The following is a 27,500-nucleotide window of genomic DNA, read 5'->3' on the forward strand; positions in this document are numbered from 1 at the left end:
AAGGCGGGGGTGGGAAGGGATGGGCACCGGAGGGAGCGGCGGAACGGCACCGGGCACCGAGCACCGGGCATTGCGCACCAAACCGGGCATTGAGCACCGCACACCGGGCACCGGGCCTTGAGCACCAAACCGGGCACTGAGCACCGAGCAATGAGCACCGGGCAGCGGGCATTGATCACTGAACCGGGTACTGGGCATTGAGCACCAAACCGGGCACTGAGCACCAGGAACCGAGTACCGAGCACCGAGCAATGAGCACGGGGCAGCGGGCATTGATCACAGCACCGGGTACTGGGCATTGAGCACCAAGCCGGGCATTGCGCACCAAACCGGGCATTGAGCACCGCACACCGCACACCGGGCATTGAGCACCAAACCGGGCACTGAGCACCGGGAACCGAGCACCGGGCACCGAGCAATGAGCACCGGGCAGCGGGCATTGATCACAGCACCGGGTACTGGGCATTGAGCACCAAGCCGGGCATTGAGCACCGAGCACCGAGCACCAGGCACCGGGCATTGAGCACCAAACCGAGCACCGGACACCGGGCATTGAGCACCGCACACCGGGCACCGGGCATTGAGCACCAAACCGGGCACTGAGCACCGGGAACCGAGCACCGGGCACCGAGCAATGAGCACCGGGCAGCGGGCATTGATCACAGCACCGGGTACTGGGCATTGAGCACCAAGCCGGGCATTGAGCACCGAGCACCGGGCACCGAGCACCAAGCACCAGGCACCAGGCCTTGATCACCGCACCGGGCACCGGGCCCTGAGCACCAAACCGAGCACCGGACACCGGGCATTGATCACCGCACCGGGCCCTGAGCACCAAACCAGACACCGAGCACCGAGCACGGGGCGGGGCGGGGCCGGGAGCGGCGGCGGGGCCGGGTCTATGCGGAGCGCGGCGCAGAGGAGGCGCGAGAGTCACGGTGGCCGAGTGGTTAAGGCGTTGGACTCGAAATCCAATGGGGTTTCCCCGCACAGGTTCGAATCCTGTCCGTGACGCCACGCTCACTTTTGCTGGTGGGAAACACACAAGCGGGAGCTCCGCCGGTAACGGCGAGCACACACACGGTGCACGTCCGGTACCGGCTCTTTTAACGGCGGGAACAGTGGGGAAAACTCATTCTCAGCGTCCGGTACCGGCTCTTTTAACGGTGGGGGCATCACGGAGCGTCCCGCCCGCCGGTACCGGCTCCTTTAACGGCGGGGATACCTGGGACCACACACTCTCAGTCTCCGGTACCGGCTCCTTTAACGGCAGGAACAACGGGGACCTCCCCACACGTCCTGGCTCTTCTAACGGGGATCCTCGCCCGGTTACCGGCTCTCAACGGCGGCAGCAGCGGACAGAACGCGTGCTCGGCCTCCGGTACCGGCCCCTTTAACGGCGGGAGGATCGGAGAGTGGCCAAGCCCCGGTACCGGCTCCTTTAGGGGTGGAAATAACGGGGAACCCCCTCGAATCCCGGTTCCTTTAATGGGGTGGGAGCAGCAGGGACCCCCCAAGCCCCGGTACCGACTCGTTTTGGGGTGGGGACCCCCCAATTCCAGCCCTTTTTGGGGTAGGGACCCCCCCAATCCCAATCCTAGCTCATTTAGGGGTGGGGACCCCCCAGTTTCAGTCCCATCACTTTTTGGGGTGGAGACCCCCCCAATCCCAGCCCTTTTTGGGGTGGGGACCCCCAATCCCAGACCCATCTCTTTCTGGGGTGGGGACCCCCCAATTCCAGCCCTTTTTAGGGTGCGACCCCCCAATCCCAGACCCATCACTTTTTGGGGTGAGGACCCCCCAGTCCCAGCTCTTTAAGGGTGGGGACCCCCCAGTCCCAGCCCTTTTAGGGGTGAGGACCCCCAAATCCCAATCCTAGCTCATTTAGGGGTGGGGACCCCCAATCCCAGCTCTTTTAGGGATGGGGACCCCCCAGTTTCAGTCCCAGTTCTTTTTGGGGTGGGGACCCCCGAATCCCAATCCTGGCTCTTTTTGGGGTGGGGACCCCCCCAATCCCAGCTCTTTTAGGGTGGGGACCCCCAATTCCACCACTTTTTAGGGTGGGACCCCCCAATCCCAATCCTGGCTCTTTTTGGGCTGGGGACCCCCAATTCCAGCTCTTTTTAGGGATGGGGATCCCCCAGTTTCAGTTCCAGCCCTTTTTGGGGTGGGGACCCCCCAATCCCAGCTCTTTTAGGGTGGGGACCCCCCCAATCCCAGCCCTTTTTGGGGTAGGGACCCCCCCAATCCCAATCCTGGCTCTTTTTGGGGTGGGGACCCCCGAATTCCAGCTCTTTTAGGGTGGGACCCCCCAATCCCAGCCCCATCACTTTTTGGGGTGGGACCCCCCAGTCCCATCTCTTTTTGGGGTGGGACCCCCCTATCCCAGCACTTTTTAGGGTGGTGACCCCCCAATCCCAGCCCTTTTTGGGGTGGGGACCCCCCAGCCCCATCTCTTTTTGGGGTGGGGACCCCCCAATCCCAATCCTGGCTCTTTTTGGGGTGGGACCCCCCAATCCCATCTCTTTTTGGGGTGGGGACCCTCCAATCCCAATCCTAGCTCATTTAGGGGTGGGGACCCCCAATTCCAGCCCTTTTTGGGGTGGGGACCCCCCAATCCCAGCCCTTTTTGGGGTGGGGACCCCCCAATCCCAATCCTGGCTCATTTAGGGGTGGGGACCCCCAATCCCATCACTTTTTAGGGTGGGACCCCCCAATCTCAGTCCCATCTCTTTTTGGGGTGGGACCCCCCAATCCCATCACTTTTTGGGGTGGGGACCTCCCAATTCCAGCTCTTTTAGGGATGGGGACCCCCCAGTTTCAGTCCCAGTTCTTCTTAGGGCAGGGACCCCCCCAATCCCAGCCCTTTTTAGGGTGGGGACCCCCCAATCCCAGACCCAGGTCTTTTTGGGGTGGGGACCCCCCAATTCCAGCCCCATCTCTTTTTGGGGTGGGACCCCCCAATTCCAGCTCTTTTAGGGTGGGGACCCCCCAGTTTCAGTCACAGTTCTTTTTGGGGTGGGGACCCCTCAATCCCAGCTCTTTTTGGGGTGGAGACCCCCCAATCCCAGCCCTTTATAGGGTGGGACCCCCCAATCCCAGACCCATCACTCTTTAGGGTGGGGACCCCCAATCCCAGCTCTTTTAGTGTGGGGACCCCCCAGTCCCAGCCCTTTTTGGGGTGAGGACCCCCAAATCCCAGACCCATCACTTTTTGGGGTGGGGACCCCCCAATCCCAGCCCTTTTTGGGGTGGGGACCCCCAAATCCCAATCCTGGCTCTTTTTGGGGTGGGGACCCCCAATTCCAGCTCTTTTAGGGTGGGGACCCCCCAGTTTCAGTCCCAGTTCTTTTTGGGGTGGAGACCCCCCAATCCCAGCCCTTTTTGGGGTGGGGACCCCCCAATCCCAATCCTAGCTCATTTAGGGGTGGGGACCCCCAATCCCAGCTCTTTATAGGGTGGAGACCCCCCAATCCCAGCCCTTTTTGGGGTGAGGACCCCCAAATCCCAGCCCCATCTCTTTTTGGGGTGGAGACCCCCCAATCCCAGACCTAGCTCTTTTTGGGGTGAGGACCCCCCAATCCCAATCCTAGCTAATTTAGGGTTGGGGACCCCCAATCCCAGCCCTTTTTAGGGTGGGGAGCCCCCAATTCCAGACCTTTTTAGGGTGGGACCCCCCAATACCAGCCCCATCGCTTTTTGGGGTGGGGACCCCCAATCCCAGCTCTTTTAGGGTGGGGACCCCCCAATCCCAGCCCTTTTTAGGGTGGGGACCCCCCAATCCCAATCCTGGCTCTTTTTGGGGTGGGGACCCCCAATCCCAGCTCTTTTAGGGATGGGGACCCCCCAGTTTCAGTCCCAGTTCTTTTTGTGGTGGAGACCCCCCAATCCCAGCCCTTTTTGGGGTGAGGACCCCCAAATCCCAATCCTAGCTAATTTAGGGGTGGGGACCCCCAGTCCCAGCTCTTTTTGGGGTGGGGACCCCTCAATTCCAGCCCTTTTTAGGGTGGGGACTCCCCAATCCCAATCCTAGCTCATTTAGGGGTTAAGACCCCCAATCCCATCACTTTTTGGGGTGGGGACCCCCCAATCCCAGTCCCATCTCTTTTTGGGGTGGGGACCCCCCAATTCCAGCTCTTTTTAGGGTGGGACCCCCCAGTCCCAATCCTAGCTAATTTAGGGTTGGGGACCCCCAATTCCAGCTCTTTTTGGGGTGGGGACCCCCAATCCCAGCTCTTTTTAGGGATGGGGATCCCCCAGTTTCAGTTCCAGCCCTTTTTAGGGTGGGACCCCCCAATCCCAATCCTAGCTAATTTAGGGGTGGGGACCCCCAATCCCAGCCCTTTTTAGGGTGGGACCCCCCAATCCCAGCCCTTTTTGGGGTGGGACCCCCCAGTCCCATCACTTTTTGCGGTGGGACCCCCCAATCCCAGCCCCATCTCTTTTTGGGGTGGAGACCCCCCAGTCCAAGCCCTTTTTAGGGTGGGACCCCCCAATCCCAATCCTAGCTCATTTAGGGGTGGGGACCCCCCAATCCCATCTCTTTTTGGGGTGGGACCCCCCAATTCCAGCCCTTTTTTGGGGTGGGGACCCCCCAATTCCAGCTCTTTTAGGGTGGGGACCCCCCAATCCCAGCTCTTTTTGGGGTAGGGACCCCCCCAATCCCAATCCTAGCTCATTTAGGGGTGGGGACCCCCCAGTTTCAGTCCCATCACTTTTTGGGGTGGGGACCCCTCAATCCCAGCCCTTTTTAGGGTGGGGACCCCCAATCCCATCTCTTTTTGGGGTGGGGACCCCCCAATCCCAGTCCCATCACTTTTTGGGGTGGGACCCCCCAATTCCAGCTCTTTTTGGGGTGGGGACCCCCCAAATCCCAGACCATCTCTTTTTGGGGTGGGACCCCCCAATCCCAGCTCTTTTAGGGTGGGGACCCCCCCCAATCCCAGCTCTTTTTGGGGTGGGACCCCCCAATCCCAATCCTGGCTCATTTAGGGGTGGGGACCCCCAGTCCCATCACTTTTTAGGGTGGGACCCCCCAATTCCAGCTCTTTTAGGGTGGGGACCCCCCAGTTTCAGTCCCAGCCCTTTTTAGGGTGGGGACCCCCCAATCCCAATCCTGGCTCTTTTTGGGGTGGGGACCCCCAATCCCATCACTTTTTGGGGTGGGGACCCCTCAATTTCAGCTCTTTTAAGGTGGGGACCCCCCAATCCCAGACCCATCTCTTTCTGGGGTGGGGACCCCCAATTCCAGCTCTTTTAGGGTGGGACCCCCCAGTTTCAGCTCTTTTTGGGGTGGGGACCCCCTAATCCCAATCCTAGCTAATTTAGGGGTGGGGACCCCCCAATCCCAGCTCTTTTAGGGTGGGACCCCCCAATCCCAATCCCATCTCTTTTTGGGGTGGGACCCCCCAGTTTCAGCTCTTTTAGGGTGGGGACCCCCCCAATCCCAATCCTTGCTCATTTAGGGTTGGGGACCCCCCAATCCCATCTCTTTTAGGGATAGGGACCCCCCAGTTTCAGTCCCAGCCCTTTTTAGGGTGGGGACCCCCAATCCCAGCCCTTTTTAAGGTGGGACGCCCCAATCCCAGCTCTTTTAGGGTGGGGACCCCCCAGTCCCAGCCCTTTTTGGGGTGAGGACCCCCCAATCCCAATCCTGGCTCATTTAGGGGTGGGGACCCCCAATTCCAGCCCTTTTTGGGGTGAGGACCCCCCAATCCCAGCTCTTTTTAGGGTAGGACCCCCCAATCCCTGCTCTTTTTGGGGTGGGACCCCCCAGTCCCAGCTCTTTTTGGGGTGGAGACCCCCCAATCCCAGCCCTTTATAGGGTGGGACCCCCCAATCCCAGCCCCATCTCTTTCTGGGGTGGAGACCCCCCAATTCCAGCCCTTTTTAGGGTGGGGACCCCCCAATTCCAGCCCTTTTTGGGGTGGGCACAGAGGGAACCCCCAAGACCCTCACCCACCCCCATTCCCTTTTAGGACTGACATTTATTAATCCCCAAATCCCCCCAGGATCCCAAACCCACCCATTTTCACCCCAAAACTGAGCCCCCCGACACAGAGGGAGGGTTTTGGGGTGCAGGAGGAGCCCCCCAAAACGGGGATAAAGCAACCAGAATTCTGTTTATTGATCACTTCAATCCCTGCCTCCCTCCAGATCTGCCGGGAGGAGAAAACAATGATAAAAAAACCCCCAAAAAACAACAAAATAAATGCAAATAAATTAAATTAAATTCCCAACGAGTCCCAGGCCAGAGGTGCCTGCCCACGACGGTTACTTGGAAAAATCAAATTAAAAAAGGGAGAGTAAAAAAAAAAAAAAAATCAGAAAAAAAGGGAGAATAAAAAGGTAAAAAAAAAAAAAATCAGAAAAAAAAGGTAAAAATAAAAAAAATTAAAAATACAGAATAATCAGGAGGAGGTGGGAGATGCTCCTGGGGCATGCACGGAAAAGGGGGACAGGAGGGTCCCCAAGGGTCACTGCAGGGAGGAGATGGAGGTTGTGGGGTTTGGGGGACCCCTGAGGGGTCTGGAGCCCCCCAGTTCCCCTCTCTTGGAATGGGGAGAGCTGAGCTGGGTTTGGAATGGGTTCAATCCAGAGGGGAACCCCAAAAATCCAGTGGGGAACCCCAAAAATCCAATGGGAAACGCCAAAATTCCGAGTCCAATGAGCCCCAAAATTCTGAATTCAGGAAACCCCAAAAATTCAGCGGGGAACCCCAAAATTCCGAGTCCAGGGAACTTCAAAAATCCAATGGGGAACCCCAAAAATCCAATGGGGAACTCCAAGATTTGAGTCCAGGGAACCCCAAAATTCCGAGTCAAATGAAGCCCAAAATTCTGAGTTCAGAAAACCCCAAAATCCAATGGGGAAGCCCAAATCCGAGTCCAGGGAACTCTAAAAATCCAATGGGGAACCCCAAAATTCTGAGTTCAGGAAACCCCAAAAATCCAATGGGGAACCCCAAAATCCAATGGGGAACCCCAAATCCGAGTCCAATGAATCCCAAAATTCTCAGTCCAGGGAACCCCAAAAATCCAATGGGGAACCCCAAAATTTTGAGTCCAGGGAACCCCAAAATTCCAAGTCCAACGAAGCCCAAAAATTCAATGAGGAACCCCAAATCCTAGTCCAATGAACCCCAAAATTCTGAGTTCAGGAAACCCCAAAAATCCAATGGGGAACCCCAAAATTCTGAGTTCAGGACACCCCAAAAATCCAGAGGGGAACTCCAAAATTTTGAGTCCAGGGAACCCCAAAAATCCAATGGGGAGCCCCAAAATTCCAAGTCCAACGAACCCCAAAAATTCAGTGGGAAACCCCAAAATTTCAAGTCCAATGGACCCCAAAATTCTGAGTCCAGAGAAGCCCAAAAAATCCAATGGGGAACCCCAAAATTCTGAGTTCAGGAAACCCCAAAAATCCAATGGGGAACTCCAAGATTTGAGTCCAGGGAACCCCAAAATTCCAAGTCAAATGAACCCCAATATTCTGAGTTCAGGGAAGCCCAAAAATCCAGTGGGGAACCCCAAGATTTGAGTCCAGGGAACCCCAAAATTCTGAGTTCAGGGAACCCCAAAAATCCAATGGGGAACCCCAAAATCCAATGGAGAACCCCAAATCCGAGTCCAATGAACCCCAAAATTCCAAGTCCAATGAATCCAAAAATCCAATGGGAAACCCCAAAATTCTGAGTCCAATGAACCCCAAAATTCTGAGTTCAGGAAACCCCAAAAATTCAGCGGGGAACCCCAAAATTCCGAGTCCAGGGAACCCCAAAAATCCAATGGGGAACCCCAAAAATCCAATGGGGAACCCCAAAATTCCAAGTCCAATGAACCCCAAAAATTCAGTGGGAAACCCCAAAATTCCAAGTCCAATGAACCCCAAAATTCTGAGTCCAGAGAAGCCCAAAAATCCAATGGGGAACCCCAAAATTCCAAGTTCAATGAACCCCAAAATTCAGAGTCCAGGAAACCCCAAAATTCTGAGTTCAGGAAACCCCAACAATTCAGTGGGGAATCCCAAAATTCCGAGTCCAGGGAGCCCCAAAAATCCAATGGGGAACCCCAAAATTCCAATGGGGAGCCCCAAGATTTGAGTCCAGGGAACCCCAAAAATCCAGTGGGAAACCCCAAAATTCTGCATCCAGGGAACCCCAAAATTCCGAGTCCAGGGAGCCCCCGCTGTCCTGAGGAGGAATTTTTCCAGATCTCCAGATTTCCATGCTGTGAGTGAAAATCACAAAACCCAAAAAATCCAAATTCAATCAAACCCCACCGTCCTGAGGTGGTGGAACCGTTGATTGTTCTCAGATCTTCTTCATATCATGACCAAAAATCACAACCCCAAAAATTCCAAATCCAGGAAATCCTCATTGTCCCCCAAATCCAGCTGGATTTTTTTCAGATCTGCTCCTGGCCATGAGTGAAAATCACAAACCCTAAAAATCCAGGAAAACTCTGCCATCCCAAAATGGATTTTTCTCAGATTTCCTCCACTCCATGAGGGAAAAAACACAAGTCCAGAAAACCTCTGCCATCCCAAAATGGATTATTTTTGGATCTCTTCTTCCATGTCATGAGCAAAAATCCCAACTCTAGAAAACCTCTTGCCATCCCAAAATGGATTTTTTTCCAGATCTCCTCCACCAGCAGAAATCACAACCCCAAAATCCCAACTCCACAAAACTCCCCTGCATCCCAAGGTGAATATTTTTCAGATTTCCTCCATGGCATGAATGAAAATTATGAACGCCAAAATCCCAACTCCAGGAAACTCCCACTGTCCCAAATTGGATTTTTCTCAAATCTCCTCCACTCCATGAGGGAAAAACCCAAGTCCAGCAAACCCCTGTTATCTCCAAATTGGATTTTTTTCGGGAGCAAAAATCACAACCCCAAAATCCCAACTCCACAAAACCCACATTGTCCCAAGGTGAATTTTTTTCAGATTTCCTCCATGGCATGAATGAAAATCATGAACCCCAAAAACCCAACTCCAGGAAACTCCCACTGTCCCAAATTGGATTTTTCTCAGATCTCCTCCACTCCATGAGGGAAAAACCCAAGTCCAGGAAACCCCAGTGTCCCATGTTGGATTATTTTTGGATCTCTTCCATGTCATGAGCAAAAAACCCAACTCCACAAAACCCCCAGTGTCTCAAGTTGGATTTTTCTCAGATCTCCTCCACTCCATGAGGGAAAAATCCAAGTCCAGGAAACCCCCAATGTCCCATGTTGGATTATTTTGGATCTCTTCCATGTCATGACCAAAAACCCAACTCCACAAAACCCCCAGTGTCTCAAGTTGGATTTTTTTTTGGCTCTCCTCCATGACCAATAATCACAACCCCAAAACCCCAACTCCACAAAAACCTCCATCCCAAGATGAATTTTTCTCAGATCTCCTCCACTCCATGAGGGAAAAATCCAAGTCCATCAAACCCCTGTTATCTCCAAACTGCATTTTTTTCAGCTCTCCTCCATGACCAACAACCACAACCCCAAAACCCCAACTCCAGAAAAACCCCCATTGTCTCGAGTTGGATTTTTTTCATCTCTCTTCCATGCCATGAGCAAAAAATCCAAGTCCAGGAAACCCCCAGTGTCTCAAGTTGGATTTTTTTCACATCTCCTCCACAAAACTCCCCTCCATCCCAAGGTGAATTTTTCTCAGGTCTCCTCCACAAACCCCCCTCCATCCCAAATTGGATTTTTCTCAAATCTCCTCCACTCCATGAGGGAAAAACCCAAGTCCAGCAAACCCCTGTTATCTCCAAATTGGATTTTTTTTGGATCTCTTCCATGCCATGAGCAAAAAACCCAAGTCCAGCAAACCCCTGTTATCTCCAAACTGCATTTTTTTCAGCTCTCCTCCACAACCAACACTCACAACCCCAAACCCCCCCATCTCCACCACTCCTCTCATATCTCCTCCACGCCGTGAGCGAAGATCATGACGAGCCCCGGCTCCAGCACCATGTCCTCTCCCATGTGCTGGTTCTCGCAGGCCATCACCACCACGGCCTGCTTGCCGGGGATGCGTTTGGCCACGTAGTTCTCGTAGTATCTGCGGTTCATCTGCCGCGTCTCCAGCGTGGCCAGCCCCTGCGGCCAGTTGCGCTCGTGCGCGTTCTCGATCAGCTCGTTGGTGATGGACGCCGGGCAGCCGCTCTCCACCAGCGAGCGCTTGATGACGGCCTGCAGGACGGCGTCGGGCGTGGAGATCATGCCGCCCCAGCGCGTCACCCGCGCCGGCTGCAGGGAGTTCACCCACCTGCGGGGGGAGAACGGGGTCAGGGTGGGGTGGGATTGTGGGATTGGAGAGGTTCAGCCACCTCGGGGGACATAACAGGGTCAGGGATTGTGGGATTGTGGGGGTTCAGACACCTGGAGAGAGATAATGGGGTCAGGGGAGGGGTGGGATTGGGGGGGTTCAGCCACCTGGGGGGACACAATGTGCACGGGGATGAAGGTTTGGGGTGGAATTGTGGGGGTTCAGCCAGTTTAGGGGGGATAATGGGGTCAGGGATGGGGGTTTGGGGTGGGATTGTGGGGGTTCAGACACCTGGGGGAACATAACGGGGTCAGGGGAGGGGTGGAATTGTGGAATTGGGGGGGTTCAGACACCTGGAGAGAGATAACGGGGTCAGGGGTGGGGTGGGATTGTGGGATTGGGGAGACGCACCCAGCTGGGGGGACATAATGGGGTCAGGGGTGGGGTGGGATTGTGGGGGTTCAGACACCTTAGGGGACATAACGGGCTCAGGGATTGTGGAGCTGGGGAGATGCACCCAGCTGGGGGGACATAACGGGGTCAGGGATTGTGGAATTGTGGGGGTTCACCCACCTGCGGGGAGAGAACGGGGTCAGGGTGGGGTGGGATTGTGGAATTGTGGGGGTTCAGACACCTTAGGGGACATAACGGGCTCAGGGATTGTGGAATTGGGGAGATGCACCCAGCTGGGGGGACATAACGGGGTCAGGGATTGTGGAATTGTGGGGGTTCACCCACCTGAGAGGGCATAATGGGGTCAGGGATGGGGGTTTGGGGTGGATTTGGGGGGGTTCAGACACCTGGGGGGACATAACGGGGTCAGGGATGAGGTGGGATTGTGGAATTGTGAGGGTTCATCCACCTGGAGAGAGATAACGGGGTCAGGGATTGTGGAATTGGGGAGGTTCAGACACCTGCAGGGAGAGAACGGGGTCAGGGGAGGGGTGGGATTGTGGAATTGGAGAGGTTCAGCCACCTCGGGGGACATAACAGGGTCAGGGATTGTGGGATTGTGGGGGTTCATCCACCTGGAGAGAGATAACGGGGTCAGGGGAGAGGTGGGATTGTGGGATTGGGGGGGTTCAGCCACCTGGGGGGACACAATGTGCACGGGGATGAAGGTTTGGGGTGGAATTGTGGGGGTTCAGCCAGTTTAGGGGGGATAATGGGGTCAGGGATGGGGGTTTGGGGTGGATTTGTGGGGGTTCAGCCAGCTTAGGGGACATAATGGGGTCAGGGGAGGGGTGGGATTGTGGAATTGGGGAGATTCAGCCACCTTAGGGGTCAGGGATGGGAGTTTGGGGTGGGATTGTGGGGGTTCAGACACCTGGGGGGACATAACGGGGTCAGGGATGAGGTGGGATTGTGGAATTGGGGGGGTTCACCCAGCTGGGGGGACATAATGCGGTCAGGGATTGTGGGATTGGGGGGGTTCAGACACCTGGAGGGTCAGGGATGGGAGTTTGGGGTGGGATTGTGAGAGTTCACCCACCTGGAGAGAGATAATGGGGTCAGGGGTGGGGTGGGATTGTGGAATTGTGGGGGTTCAGACACCTGGGAGGGCATAATGGGGTCAGGGATGGGGGTTTGGGGTGATTTGTGGGGGTTCAACCAGCTTAGGGGGACACAGCGGGGTCAGGGATTGTGGGATTGGGGGGGTTCAGCAACCTGAGGGGACATAACAGGGTCAGGGATTGTGGAATTGTGGGGGTTCAGCCATCTTAGGGGGGATAATGGGGTCAGGGATGGGGGTTTGGGGTGGATTTGTGGGGGTTCAACCAGCTTAGGGGGACATAATGGGGTCAGGGATTGTGGAATTGGGGGGGTTCAGCCAGTTGCGGGGACACTGAGAGAGAGATTTGGGGTGAAATCGTGGAATTGTGGAGGTTCAGCCACCTGGGAGGGCATAATGGGGTCAGGGATTGTGGAATTGTGGGGGTTCACCCACCTGAGAGGGCATAATGGGGTCAGGGATGGGGGTTTGGGGTGGATTTGTGGGGGTTCAGCCAGCTGGGGAGAGAACGGGGTCAGGGGTGGGGTGGGATTGTGGAATTGGAGAGGTTCAGCCATCTTAGGGGGACATAATGGGGCCAGGGATTGTGGAATTGTGAGGGTTCACCCACCTGGGGGGAGAGAACGGGGTCAGGGGTGGGTGGGATTGTGGAATTGGGGGGGTTCAGCAACCTGAGGGGACATAACGGGGTCAGGGATTGAGGAATTGGGGGGGTTCAGCCACCTTAGGGGACATAACAGGGTCAGGGGTGAGGTGGGATTGTGGAATTGTGAGGGTTCATCCACCTGGAAAGAGATAATGGGGTCAGGGGAGGGGTGGGATTGTGGAATTGGGGGGGTTCAGACACCTGGAGAGAGATAATGGGGTCAGGGGAGGGGTGGGATTGTGGGATTGGGGGGGTTCAGCCACCCGGGGGGACACAATGTGCACGGGGATGAAGGTTTGGGGTGGAATTGTGGGGGTTCAGCCAGTTTAGGGGGGATAATGGGGTCAGGGATGGGGGTTTGGGGTGGATTTGTGGGGGTTCAGCCAGCTTAGGGGACATAATGGGGTCAGGGGAGGGGTGGGATTGTGGAATTGGGGAGATTCAGCCACCTTAGGGGTCAGGGATGGGAGTTTGGGGTGGGATTGTGGGGGTTCAGACACCTGGGGGGACATAACGGGGTCAGGGATGAGGTGGGATTGTGGAATTGGGGGGGTTCACCCAGCTGGGGGGACATAATGCGGTCAGGGATTGTGGGATTGGGGGGGTTCAGACACCTGGAGGGTCAGGGATGGGAGTTTGGGGTGGGATTGTGAGAGTTCACCCACCTGGAGAGAGATAACAGGGTCAGGGGTGGGGTGGGATTGTGGAATTGTGGGGGTTCAGACACCTGGGAGGGCATAATGGGGTCAGGGATGGGGGTTTGGGGTGGGATTGTGGGGGGTTCAGCCATCTTAGGGGACATAATGGGGTCAGGGATTGTGGAATTGTGGGGGTTCAGCCACCTCGGGGGACACAATGTGCACGGGGATGAAGGTTTGGGGTGGAATTGTGGGGTTTCAGCCAGTTTAGGGGGGCATAACGGGGTCAGGGATTGTGGAATTGTGGGGGTTCACCCACCTTGGAGGACATAATGGGGTCAGGGATTGTGGAATTGTGGGGGTTCACCCAGCTGGGGGGACAGGGATGGGGTGGGATCACGGAATTTCCCTCAAAAAACAATAAATTTTCCTCAAAAGTCGACATATTTCCACCCAAAACTTACAAATTTCCCTCAAAAATTGATGTGTTTCTTCGTAAAACCTACAAATTTCCCTCAAAAATTGATTAATTTCCCTGAAAAACTGATGAATTTCCCTCAAAAAATGAGATTTTCTCCCAAAACCTAAAAATTTCCCTCCAAAACCTACAAATTTCCCTCAAAAGTCAATGAATTTCCCTCAAAAGTTGATGCATTTCCCTCAGAAAATGACAAATTTCCCTCATAAATCAATGAATTACCCTCAGAAAATGATTAATTTCCCCCTAAAAACCTACACATTTCCCTCAAAAATCGATGAATTTCCCTCAAAAAATTACAAATTTCCCAAAGAAAAAGAAAAATTCCCCTCAGAACGTGACAAATTTCCCTCAAAAATCAATTAATTTCCCTCAGAAAATGACAGATTTCCCTCAAAACCCAACAGATTTCCCTCAAAAATCTACAAATTTTCTCCCAAAACCTACAAAATCTCCTCAAAAAAACAACAAATTTCCCTCAAAAAACAACAAATTCCCCCACAAAACCTACAAATTTCCCTCAAAAATCAACTAATTTCCCTCCAAACCTACAAACTTCCCTCGGAAAATGACAAACTTCCCTCAAAAATCAATGAGTTTTCCTCAAAGAGTGACAAATTTTCTCCCAAAATCTACAAATTTCCCTCAGACAATGACAAATTTCCCTCAAAAATTGGTGAATTTCCCTCAGGAAATAACCCATTTCCCACAAAAAACAACAAAAATCCCTCAAAAAATGATAAATTTCCCTCAAAAAACCAAAAATTTCCCTCAGAAAATGACCCATTTCCCTCAGAAAACAACAAAAATCCCTCAAAAAATGATAAATTTCCCTCAAAAAACCAAAAATTTCCCTCAGAAAATGACCCATTTCCCTCAGAAAACAACAAAAATCCCTCAAAAAATGATAAATTTCCCTCAAAAAACCAAAAATTTCCCTCAGAAAATGACCCATTTCCCTCAAAAAACAACAAAAAATCCCTCAAAAAAAGATAAATTTCCCTCAAAAAACCAAAAATTTCCCTCAGAAAATGACCCATTTCCCTCAAAAAACAACAAAAATCCCTCAAAAAACAACAAATTCCCCCCCAAAACCTACAAATTTCCCTCAAAAATCAATGAATTTCCCTCAAAAATCAATGAATTTCCCTCAATAATTTACTAATTCCTCTCAAACACCTACAAATTTCCCTCAAAAATTGATTAATTTCCCTCAAAAATCAACAAATTTACCTCAAAAAAATCACAAATTCCCCCCCAATCTACAAATTTCCCTCAAAAATCAATTAATTTCCCTCAAAAACTGACAAATTTCCCTCAGAAAACTACAAATTTCCTTCAAAAAACCAAAAAATTCCCTCAGAAAATGACCCATTTCCCTCAGAAAACTACAAATTTCCCTCAAAAAATGATAAATTTCCCTCAAAAACCAAAAAATTTCCCACAAAAACCCCGTAAAGGCCTCGCACTCACTCCAGGATCTCGTTGTACTCGATGGTCTCCTCCAGGTTCTGCAGGTTGGGGTTGACGCTGCGGATTGCCCTCATGTAGGCCTTGAGCAGCTGGATGTCCCTCTTCTGCCAAGGTAGGAAAAAATGGGATTTAGAATGAGAATTATCCCTTTTTTCTCCTTTTTTTTTAGTGAGGATTTTGGTGTCCAAGCACCAAAAATTTACCCTTTTTTTTTTTTTTTTCCCCTCATTTTTGGTGCTTAACAACTCAAACCCATCCCTTGTTTTTCCCCTTTTTTTTTAATCTTACAAAAGTAATAAATACAAATATAAACACAAATAAAAACTTGGAATTAAGACCTTAAAACTTATTAGAACAATAAATAACAATTACTACCACATTTAACTTATATCCTTTAAATAAATCAGATCTTTCACCACATTTTAAAATTTTCATTACTGCAGAGCCACACTCCACCAATTGCTCCCCTCAGCACAATTTTTCCTGTTTTCTGAGAATTTTTGGGGGGATTTTTGGATTTCTGGAGCCCCCAGCATGGTGTACGCCAATCCCACAGAGTCATACTGAACTCAAACCTTCTCACATCGTTTTTTGGGGGGATTTTTTGGGATTATTTTTTGGGATTTTGGGGTTTCTGGAGCCCCCAGCGTGGCCTAGTCCAATCCCACAGAGCCACACTCAGCTCACACCTCCCCACAGAATTTTTTGGGGATTTTTTTGGGGGGATTTTTGGATTTCTGGAGCCCCTAGCATGGTGTATGCCAATCCTACAGAGCCACACTCAACTCACACCTCCCCACAGAATTTTTGGGGGATTTTTTTGGGATTTTTTCTGGGGAATTTTGGGATTTCTACAGCCCCCAGTGTAGCCCAGCCCAACCCTACAGAACCACACCTTCTCCCCCATTTATTTTTTGGGGATTTCAGTTCCCAACACCCCAAACCTGCCCTTCCAGGTGCCCACCTGCTCGGCCAGCCCAATCCCACAGACACCTCCCCACAGCCTTTTTTTGGGAATTTTTTTTGTGGATTTTGATATTTCTGGAGTCCCTAGTGTAGCCCAGCTCAATCCTACAGAACCACACCTTCTCCCCCATTTTTGGGGGGATTTTTTTTTTGGATTTTGGGATTTTTAGAGCCCCCAGCACGGCTCAGCCCAATCCCACAGAGCCACACTCAACTCAAACCTCCTCACATCCTTTTTTGTGGGGATTTTTTGGGATTCTTTTTTGGGATTTTGGGATTTCTAGAGCCCCCAGTGTGGCCCAGCCCAGTCCCACAGAGCCACACTCAGCTCACACCTCCCTACAGAATTTTTTGGGGATTTTTTTGGGGGAATTTTGGGATTTCTAGAGCCCCCAGCGTGGCCTAGTCCAATCCCACTGAGCCACACTCAACTCACACCTCCCCACAGAATTTTTTGGGGATTTTTTTGGGATTTTTTGGGGGGATTTTTGGATTTCTGGAGCCCCTGGCATGGTGTATGCCAATCCCACAGAGCCACACCCAACTCACACCTCCCCACAGAATTTTTTGGGGATTTTTTTTGCGGAATTTTGGGATTTCTACAGCCCCCAGTGTAGCCCAGCTCAATCCTACAGAACCACACCTTCTCCCCTGTTTATTTTTTGGGGATTTCAGTGCCCAACACCCCAAACCTGCCCTGGCAGGTGCCCACCTGCTCGGCCAGCCCAATCCCACAGACACCTCCCCACAGCCTTTTTTTGGGGATTTTCTGGTGGATTTTGATATTTCTGGAGTCCCCAGTGTAGCCCAGCTCAATCCTACAGAACCACACCTTCTCCCCCATTTTTTTGGGGATTTTTTTTTTGGATTTTGGGATTTTGGGATTTCTGGAGCCCCCAGCATGGCTCAGCCCAATCCCACAGAGCCACACTCAGCTCACACCTCCCCACAGAATTTTTTGGGGATTTTTTTGTGATTTTTTTTGCGGAATTTTGGGATTTCTACAGCCCCCAGTGTGGCCCAGCCCAATCCCACAGAGCCACACTCAACTCAAACCTCCTCACATCCTTTTTTGGGGGGATTTTTTGGGATTATTTATTGGGATTTTGGGATTTCTAGAGCCCCCAGTGTGGCCCAGCCCAATCCTACAGAACCACAGTCAGCTCACACCTCCCCACAGAATTTTTTGGGGATTTTTAAAGGGATTTTGGGATTTCTTGAGCCCCCAGCACGGCTCAGCCCAATCCCACAGAGCCACACTCAACTCAAACCTCCCTACAGAAATTTTTGGGGATTTTTAAAGGGATTTTGGGATTTCTAGAGCCCCCAGCATGGCCCAGCCCAGTCCCACAGAACCACACTCAACTCACATCTCCCTGCAGAATTTTTTGGGGATTTTTTTTGGATTTTTTTTGCGGAATTTTGGGATTTCTGGAGTCCCCAATGTAGCCCATCCCAACCCTACAGAACCACACCTTCTCCCCATTTTTTTGGGGATTTTTTTTTTTGGATTTTGGGATTTTTAGAGCCCCCAGCACGGCTCAGCCCAATCCTACAGAGCCACACTTAACTCAAACCTCCTCACATCGTTTTTTGGGATTGTTTTTTGGGATTTTGGGATTTCTAGAGTCCCCAGCATGGCTCAGCCCAATCCCACTGAGCCACACTCAACTCACACCTCCCTACAGAATTTTTTGGGGATTTTTTGGGGGGATTTTTGGATTTCTGGAGCCCCTAGCATGGTGTATGCCAATCCCACAGAGCCACACTCAACTCACACCTCCCCACAGAATTTTTTGGGGATTTTTTTGGGATTTTTTTTGTGGAATTTTGGGATTTCTACAGCCCCCAGTGTAGCCCAGCCCAACCCTACAGAACCACACCTTCTCCCCCATTTATTTTTTGGGGATTTCAGTGCCCAACACCCCAAACCTGCCCTTCCAGGTGCCCACCTGCTCGGCCAGCCCAATCCCACAGACACCTCCCCACAGCCTTTTTTTGGGGATTTTCTGGTGGATTTTGATATTTCTGGAGTCTCCAGTGTAGCCCAGCCCAATCCTACAGAACCACACTCAGCTCACACCTCCCCACAGAATTTTTTGGGGATTTTTTTGGGGGAATTTTGGGATTTCTGGAGCCCCCAGCACGGCCCAGAACAATCCCACAGAGCCACACTCCACTCACACCTCCCCAATGAATTTTTTTGGGATTTTTTTGGGATTTTTTTTGTGGAATTTTGGGATTTCTAGAGCCCCCAGTGTGGCTCAGCCCAATCCTACAGAACCACACTCAACTCACACCTCCCCACAGAATTTTTTGGGGATTTTTTTTGCGGAATTTTGGGATTTCTGGAGTCCCCAGTGTAGCCCAGCCCAATCCTACAGAACCACACCTTCTCCCCCATTTTTTTGGGGATTTTTTTTTTGGATTTTTGGATTTTGGGATTTCTGCAGCCCCCAGCACGGCTCAGCCCAATCCCACAGAGCCACACTCAACTCACACCTCCCCACAGAATTTTTTTGGGGATTTTTTTTTGCGGAATTTTGGGATTTCTACAGCCCCCAGTGTGGCCCAACCCAATCCCACAGAGCCACATCTTCTCCCCCATTTTTGGGGGGAATTTTTTGAGATTTTTTTGGGGGGATTTGGGGATTTCTAGAGCTCCTGGCATGGCCTAGCCCAACCCCACCTTCCCCCAGTCACTTTTCCCCCTTTTTATTTTTTGGGATTTCAGTGCCCAACACCCCAAACCTGCCCTTCCAGGTGCCCACCTGCTTGGCCAGCCCAATCCCACAGACACCTCCCCACAGCCTTTTTTTGGGATTTTTTTGGTGGATTTTGGGATTTCTGGAGTCCCCAGTGTAGCCCATCCCAACCCTACAGAACCACACCTTCTCCCCCATTTTTTTGGGGATTTTTTTTTTTTGGATTTTGGGATTTCTGCAGCCCCCAGTGTGGCTCAGCCCAATCCCACAGAGCCACACTCAACTCAAACCTCCTCACATCCCTTTTTGGGGGGATTTTTTGGGATTCTTTTTTGGGATTTTGGGGTTTCTAGAGCCCCCAGCGTGGCCTAGTCCAATCCCACAGAGCCACACTCAACTCAAACCTCCCCACAGTCTTTTTTTGGGGGGATTTTTTGGGATTCTTTTTTGGGATTTTGGGGTTTCTAGAGCCCCCAGCACGGCTCAGCCCAATCCCACAGAACCACACTCAGCTCACACCTCTCCACAGAATTTTTTGGGGATTTTTTTGGGATTTTTTTTTTGCGGAATTTGGGATTTCTACAGCCCCCAGTGTGGCCCAGCCCAATTCCACGGAGCCACACTCAGCTCACACCTCCCCACAGTCTTTTTTTGGGATTTTTTTTGCAGAATTTTGATATTTCTGGAGTCCCCAGTGTAGCCCAGCCCAACCCTACAGAACCACACCTTCTCCCCATTTTTTTGGGGACTTTTTTTTGGATTTTGGGATTTCTACAGCCCCCAGTGTAGCCCAGCCCAACCCTACAGAACCACACCTTCTCCCCCATTTATTTTTTGGGGGATTTGAGTTCCCAGCACCCCAAACCTGCCCTGGCAGGTGCCCACCTGCTCGGCCAGCTGGTGCTTGTGCTCAGCTGAGGTTTTCTCCAGCTCTGCAATCCTCGTCTGCTGCTGCTGCACCACCGAGCGCAGGTGCTTGATGCAGTTGTGGTTGGGCAGCTCGTCCTTGGGCATCTCCAACCTGCCAAGACAGAGAGGAAAAAAGGTGGGGACACAAATTTAGGGGATTTTACACCGTAATTCAGGTGGGGAAAGGCTCTGAGTGTCAGGCTGAAGGAGGATTTGGGGGATAAATGGGGTTTTTTTTTGCTTTGATGCCTTCTTTCTTTTGCTTTGATGGGCTATTCTTTCGGCCATTCCATGGCCACCCTGTGCCCAACCCAGTGCCATCCCCTGCCCATCCCATGCCCACTCTGCGTCCATTCCAGGGCCATCTCATGTCCATCCCAGTGCCCACTCTGTGTCCATCCCATGGCCATTCCATGTCCATCCTCATCCCGTGCCCATCCCATGCCCACTCTGTGCCCATTCCAGGGCCATCTCAGGTCCATCCCAGTGCCCATTCCTGTGTCCATCCCAATGCCCACTCTGTGTCCATCCCATGGCCATTCCATGTCCATCCTCATCCCGTGCCCATCCCATGCCCACTCTGTGCCCATCCCAGTGCCATCCCGTGCCCATCCCATGCCCACTCTGTGCCCATTCCAGGGCCATCTCATGTCCATCCCAGTGCCCATTCCTGTGTCCATCCCAGTGCCCATTCCTGTGTCCATCCCAGTGCCCATCCCACTCCCACCTTGTGTCCATCCTAGGGTCATCCTGCGTCCATCCCCATCCCAATGTCCACTCCTGTGCCCATCCCACACCCATCCCCATCCTGTGCCCATCCCAGTGCCCATCCTGTGCCCATCCCAGAGTCATTCCTGTGCCTGTTCCATCCCCATGTCCATCTCCACCCTGTGCCCATCCCAGTGCCCATCCTGTGCCCATCCCAGAGTCATTCCTGTGCCTGTTCCATCCCCATGTCCATCTCCACCCTGTGTCCATCCCAGGACCACCTCATGTCCATCCAGTGCCCATTCTATGTGTCCATCCCCATGCTACGACCATTCCCATTCAATGTCCATCCCAGTGCCCATCCCAGTGCCCATTCCTGTGCCTGTTCCATGGCCATCCTGTGCCCATTTATGTGTCCATCCCCATCCCATGCCCATCCCATGTCCATGCCTACCTCATGTCCATCCCCAGGACCATCCCATGTCCATACCAGTGCCCATTCCAGGGCCATTCCTGTGCCCATCCCATGTCCACCCTCATGCCCATGCCCACCCCGTGCCCACCCTGTGCCCATACTTGTGCCAGTTCTACATGTCCATCCCCATCCCGTGTCCATCCCAGTGCCCATTCCAGGGCCATTCCTGTGCCCATCCCATCCCCATCCTGTGTCCATCCCAGTTCTGATCTCATGTCCATCCCCATCCCATGTCCATCCCAGTGCCCATCCTGTGCCCATCCCAGGGCCATTCCATGTCTGTGCCCATCCCATGTCCACCCTCATCCCCATGCCCACCCTGTGCCCATACTTGTGCCAGTTCTACATGACCATCCCCATCCTATGGCCATCCCCATCCCATGCTCATCCCAGGGCCATTCCTGTGTCCATGCCCATCCTGTGTCCATCCTCATCCTGTGCCCATTCCATGGCCATCCCCATTCCATGTCCATCCCATGACCATCCCCATCCTGTGTCCATCCCATCCCCATCCTGTGTCCATTCCAGTGCCCATCCTGTGCCCATCCCAGGGCCATTCCATGTCTGTGCCCATCCCATGTCCACCCTCATCCCCATGCCCACCCCGTGCCCATACTTGTGCCAGTTCTACATGTCCATCCCCATCCCATGCTCATCCCAGGGCCATTCCTGTGTCCATCCCGTGTCCATCCCCATCCTGTGCCCACTCCATGGCCATCCCCATTCCACGTCCATCCCGTGTCCATCCCCATCCTGTGCCCATTCCATGGCCATCCCCATCCCATGCCCATCCCCATCCCTTGACCATCCTCATTTGATGTCCATCCCAGAGCCATTCCCGTGCCCGTCCCATGCCCATCCCGTGCCCATACTTATGCCAGTTCTACATGTCCATCCCCATCCTATGGCCATCCCCATCCCATGCCCATCCTGTGTCCATGCCAGTGTCCATCCTGTGTCCATACCAGTGTCCATCCCCATCCTGTGTCCATGTCCATCCTGTGTCCATCCCCATCCTGTGCCCATTCCATGGCCATCCCCATTCCACGTCCATCCCATGCCCATCCCCATCCCTTGACCATTCCATGGCCATCCCCATTCCACGTCCATCCCAGTGCCCATCCTGTGTCCATCCCCATCCTGTGTCCATCCCCATCCTGTGCCCATTCCATGGCCATCCCCATTCCACGTCCATCCCATGTCCATCTCCATCCCTTGACCATTCCATGGCCATCCCCATCCCATGCCCATCCCCATCCCTTGACCATCCTCATTTGATGTCCATCCCAGAGCCATTCCCGTGCCCGCTCCATGCCCAGCCCATCCCATGCCCACCCCGTGCCCTCACCCGCATCCCTGCTCGCAGGTGACGGGGCGCTTGGGGTTGTGCTCGCAGTCGTTGAGGTGAGCCATGAGGTTGTCGAGGCGCACCACGGCCGTGCAGCCGAAGACGGCGTTGTCGCAGGTGATCTGCAGCTTGGAGAGCATGTTGCGCATGATGCGCGGCACCGGGCGCAGGTGGGCCACCGTCACCACGCTGCGGTCCACGGGGCACGTCTGCTGCTGCGAGAACCACTGCGTGATGCAGGCATTGCAGAAGGCGTGCTCGCAGTGCGGCGCCTGCGGGGAACGGCAGCGGTTGGGGCGGGAGAACCTCCCAGATTGTCGAGGTCAAGATGTCCAAGAGAGCCCCGAGTGCCACCTCGGCTGGTTCAGTCATGGGATCAATCATGGGATTGATCATGGAATCCCTCATGGAGTCATGAATGGAATGGCTGGGGTGGGGAAACCTCCCAGATTGTCAAGGCCAAGGTAGACTTGATGTCCAGGAGAGCCCCGAGTGCCACCTCTGCTGGTTCAGTCATGGGAGTGATCATGGGATCAACCATGGGATCAACCATGGGTTCAACCATGGGATCAACCATGAGATCAGTCATGGGGTCACTTGTGGAGTGGTTGGGGTGGGGAAACTTCCCAGGGCATTGAGGCCAAGATGGAACCAATCCCCAGGAGAGCCCTGAGTGCCACCTTTGCTGGTTCAGTCATGGGATCGATCATGGGATTGATCACGGAATCCATCATGGAGTCATGCATGGAATGGCTGGGGTGGGGAAACCTCCCAGGATGGGGTGGGGAAACCTCCCAGATTGTCAAGGCCAAGGTGGACTTGACGTCCAGGAGAGCCCCGAGTGCCACCTCTGCTGGTTCAGTCATGGCATTGATCATGGCATTGATCATGGAATGGTTGGGTTGGAGAAACTTCTCAGGGCATTGAGGCCACGATGGACTCAATCCCCAAGAGAGCCCCAAGTGCCACCTCTGCTGGTTCAGTCATGGGATCAATCATGGGATTGGTCTGGGAACCATTCATGGGATCATTCATGGAATGCCTGGGTTGGGGAAACCTCCCAGATTGTCAAGGCCAAGATGGACTTGATGTCCAAGAGAGCCCTGAGTGCCACCTCTGCTCGTTCACTCATGGGACTGATCATGGGGTCACTCACAGGATCACTCATGGGATCAATCATGGAATGGTTGGGTTGGGGAAATCTCCCAGGGCATTGAGGCCAAGGAGACCAAAGGCCACCGTCACCACGCTGCGGTCCACGGGGCACGTCTGCTGCTGCGAGAACCACTGCGTGATGCAGGCATTGCAGAAGGCGTGCTCGCAGTGCGGCGCCTGCGGGGAACGGCAGCGGTTGGGGCGGGAGAACCTCCCAGATTGTCGAGGTCAGGATGTCCAAGAGAGCCCTGAGTGCCACCTCGGCTGGTTCAGTCATGGGGTCACTCATGGAATGGGGTGGGGAAACCTCCCAGATTGTCGAGGTCAGGATGTCCAAGAGAGCCCCAAGTGCCACCTCGGCTGGTTCAGTCATGGGGTCACTCATGGAATGGGGTGGGGAAACCTCCCAGATTGTCGAGGTCAGGATGTCCAAGAGAGCCCCGAGTGCCACCTCGGCTGGTTCAGTCATGGGATCAATCATGGGATTGATCATGGAATCCCTCATGGAGTCATGGAGTCATGCATGGAACGGCTGGGGTGGGGAAACCTCCCAGGATGGGGTGGGAGAACCTCCCAGACTGTCAAGGCCAAGGTGGACTTGATGTCCAGGAGAGCCCTGAGTGCCACCTCTGCTCCTCCAGTCATGGGATTGATCAAGGGAACATCCATGGGATCAGTCATGGGATGGCTAAGTTGGGGAAACATCCTATGGCATCAAGGTCAAGATGGACTTGATGTCCAAGAGAGCCTTGAGTACCACCTCTGCTCCTTCAGTTATGGCATTGATCATGGAATGGTTGGGTTGGAGAAACTTCTCAGGGCATTGAGGTCAAGATGGACTCGATCCCCAGGAGAGCTCTAAGTGCCACCTCTGCTCCTTCAGTCATGGGATTGATCATGGGATTGGTCTGGGAACCATTCATGGGGTCACGCATGGGATCAATCATGGAATGGTTGGGTTGGGGAAATCTCCCAGGGCATTGAGGCCAAGGAGACCAAAGGCCACCGTCACCACGCTGCGGTCCACGGGGCACGTCTGCTGCTGCGAGAACCACTGCGTGATGCAGGCATTGCAGAAGGCGTGCTCGCAGTGCGGCGCCTGTGGGGAACGGCAGCGGTTGGGGCGGGAGAACCTCCCAGACTGTCGAGGTCAAGATGGACTTGATGTCCAGGAGAGCCCCGAGTGCCACCTCTGCTCCTTCAGTCATGGGGTCACTCATGGAATGGGGTGGGGAAACCTCCCAGGGCATCGAGGTCAAGATGGACTTGATGTCCAGGAGAGCTCTAAGTGCCACCTCTGCTCGTTCACTCATGGCATTGATCATGGGATCAACCATGGGATCAACCATGGGATCAGTCATGGGGTCACTTGTGGAATGGTTGGGGTGGAGGAACCTCCCAGATTGCCAAGTTCAAGGTGGACACGATCTCCAGGAGAGCCCTGAGTGCCACCTCTGCACCCACCATGTCCCACCCCATGCCCAGGTGTGCCCTACCTGCCCCCACCATGCCCAGGTGTGTCCTACCTGCACCCACCATGCCCAGGTGTGTCCTACTTGCACCCACCATGCCCAGGTGTGTCCTACCATGCCCAGGTGTGCCCTACCTGCTCCCACCATGCCCAAGTGTGCCCTACCATGCCCAGGTGTGCCCTACCTGGCCCCACCATGCCCAGGTGTGTCCTACCTGGCCCCACCATGCCCAGGTGTGTCCTACCATGCCCAGGTGTGTCCCACCATGCCCAGGTGTGTCCTACCTGCCCCCACCCCATGCCCAGGTGTGTCCTACCTGCTGCCACCATGCCCAGGTGTGTCCTACCTGCACCCACCCCATGCCCAGGTGTGTCCTACCGTGCCCAGGTGTGTCCTACCTGCACCCACCATGCCCAGGTGTGTCCTACCTGCTCCCACCCCATCTCCAGGTGTGTCCCACCCCATCCCAGGTGTGTCCTACCTGCCCCCACCATGCCCAGGTGTGCCCTACCTGCCCCCACCCCATCTCCAGGTGTGTCCCACCTGCCCAGGTGTGTCCTACCATGCCCAGGTGTGTTCTACCATGCCCAGGTGTGTCCTACCTGCACCCACCATCTCCAGGTGTGTCCCACCATCTCCAGGTGTATCCTACCATGCCCAGGTGTGCCCTACCTGCCCCCACCATGCCCAGGTGTGCCCTACCATGCCCAGGTGTGTCCCACCATTCCCAGGTGTGTCCTACCTGCCCCCACCATCCCCAGGTGTGTCCTACCATGCCCAGGTGTGTCCCACCATGCCCAGGTGTGCCCTACCTGCCCAGGTGTGCCCTACCTGCACCGGCTCCTCCAGGACCCCGCTGCAGATGGGGCAGATCAGGTCCTCGTCCACGTCCCCCTGGAACCGAGCCACATCATACCCCATCGCTCGTCACCGGCGCCAGAACCCTGCGGGCAAAACGGGGCAAAACCCCGGGGTTTGAGTCAATCCTGAACCTTCTTGGGGTCACCTGGGTCAGGGATGGGGAGGAATTTGGGTTCCTTGGAGTTTTTTTGGGTTTTCCCAGAATCATTCCAGCCCCTGGGATTGGGATCTAACAGGGTTTGAAGGCAAAGATCCTACAGGGAAAGGGTTGGGAAGGATTTTTGAGTAAAATCTGTTTTTTCTTGAGTTCCTTTGGGTCAGGGATGGGGAGGAATTTGGGTTCCTCGGGGTTTTTGGGTCTTCCCAGAGCCATTCCAGCCCCTGGGATTGGGATCTACCAGGGTTTGAAGGCCAAAGTCCTACAGGGAAAGGGTTGGGAAGGATTTTTGAGTAAAATCTGGTTTTTCTTGAGTTCCTTTGGGTCAGGAATGGGGAGGAATTTGGGTTCCTCGGGGTTTTTGGGTTTTCCCAGAATCATTCCAGCCCCTGGGATTGGGATCTAACAGGGTTTGAAGGCCAAAGTCCTACAGGGAAAGGGTTGGGAAGGATTTTTGAGTAAAATCTGGTTTTTTCTTGAGTTCCTTTGGGTTCCTTGGAGCTTTTTTGGGTTTTCCCAGAGCCATTCCAGCCCTTGGGATTGGGATTTGAAGTCCAAGGTCCTGCAGGGAAAGGGGTTTGGAGTCAAACTCGTTTCTTCTGGAGCTGCTTTGGGTCAGGGATTTGGGTTCCTTGGAGGGGAGGAATTTCAGTTCCTTGGAAGTAAGGAATTTGGGTTATTTGGAGGTTATTTGGAGGTTTTTTGGGTCCATTCCAGCCCCTGGGATTGGGATCTAAAAGGGTTTGAAGGCAAAGATCCTACAGGAAAATAGTCAGGAAGGATTTTTGAGTAAAATCTGGTTTTTCTTGAGTTCCTTTGGGTCAAGGATTTGGGTTCCTTGGAGGGGAGGAATTTGGGTTATTTGGAGCTTTTTTGGGTCCATTCCAGTCCCTGGGATTGGGATCTACCAGGGTTTGAAGACCAAAGATCCTACAGGAAAAGAGTCGGGAAGAATTTTTGAGTAAAATCTGGTTTTTTCTTGAGTTCCTTTGGGTTCCTTGGAGCTTTTTTGGGTCTTCCCAGAGCCATTCCAGCCCCTGGGATTGGGATTTCCAAGGATTTTCTCCCTGGAACCGAGCTACCTGCAGGGAAAATGGGGCAAATCCTCGGGGTTTCAGTCAAACCTGAACCTTCTTGGGGTCACCTGGGTCAGGGATGGGGAGAAATTTGGGTTCCTCGGGTGCTGGAACCATTCCAGCCCTTGGGATTGGGATTTGAAGGCCAAGGTCCTGCAGGGAAAGGGGTTTGGAGTCAAACCCATTTCTTCTGGAGCTCCTTTGGGTCAGGGATTTGGGTTCTTTGGAGCTTTTTTGGGTCCATTCCAGCCCCTGGGATTGGGATCTAAAAGGGTTTGAAGGCCAAAGTCCTACAGGAAAAGAGTCGGGAAGGATTTTTGAGTAAAATCTGGTTTTTCTTGAGTTCCTTTGGGTTCCTTGGAGCTTTTTTGGGTGTTCCCAGAGCCATTCCAGCCCCTGGATTTGGGATTTGAAGGCCAAGGTCCTGCAGGGAAAGGGTTCCCGAGTCAAACTCATTTCTTCTGGAACTCCTTTGGGTCAGGGATTTGGGTTCTTTGGAGGGGAGGAATTTGGGTTCCTTGGAAGGGAGAAATTTGGGTTATTTGGAGCTTTTTTGGGTCCATTCCAGCCCCTGGGATTGGGATCTAAAAGGGTTTGAAGGCAAAGATCCTACAGGAAATAGTCAGGAAGGATTTTTGAGTA

At 53.4% G+C, this 27,500-nt stretch overlaps 2 protein-coding genes and 1 non-coding gene across 5 annotated transcripts in view; 2 read left to right on the plus strand and 1 right to left on the minus strand.

Annotated features, from left to right (window-relative positions):
* Positions 1 to 27,500, plus strand: part of NABP2 (nucleic acid binding protein 2) — a 99,710-nt gene that overhangs the window by 43,216 nt on the left and 28,994 nt on the right. The window lies entirely within an intron of this gene.
* TRNAS-CGA (transfer RNA serine (anticodon CGA)) lies at positions 933 to 1,014 on the plus strand. Its single transcript has one exon. It is a non-coding gene; the product is annotated as a tRNA-Ser (tRNA).
* Positions 9,452 to 27,500, minus strand: part of RNF41 (ring finger protein 41) — a 34,321-nt gene continuing 16,272 nt past the window's right edge. The window contains exons 1-5 of one of the 2 annotated variants that reach the window (XR_012577571.1): positions 22,138 to 22,434; positions 19,583 to 19,718; positions 15,027 to 15,130; positions 9,694 to 10,278; positions 9,452 to 9,646 (exon numbers count right to left, since the gene is read on the minus strand). Coding sequence is in view for 1 of the 2 variants with exons in the window: in XM_074530947.1 (XP_074387048.1) it covers positions 9,927 to 10,278; positions 15,027 to 15,130; positions 19,583 to 19,718; positions 22,138 to 22,409; positions 25,596 to 25,685 (954 nt within the window). In the remaining variant the exon portion in view is untranslated. Of the gene's footprint in view, positions 10,279 to 15,026; positions 15,131 to 19,582; positions 19,719 to 22,137; positions 22,435 to 25,595; positions 25,709 to 27,500 lie in introns of those variants that run through there. The other variant, XM_074530947.1, reaches the window with a different exon arrangement.

Source organism: Zonotrichia albicollis, chromosome 33 (genome assembly GCF_047830755.1).
Source record: "Zonotrichia albicollis isolate bZonAlb1 chromosome 33, bZonAlb1.hap1, whole genome shotgun sequence".
Classification (NCBI taxonomy): domain Eukaryota; kingdom Metazoa; phylum Chordata; class Aves; order Passeriformes; family Passerellidae; genus Zonotrichia; species Zonotrichia albicollis.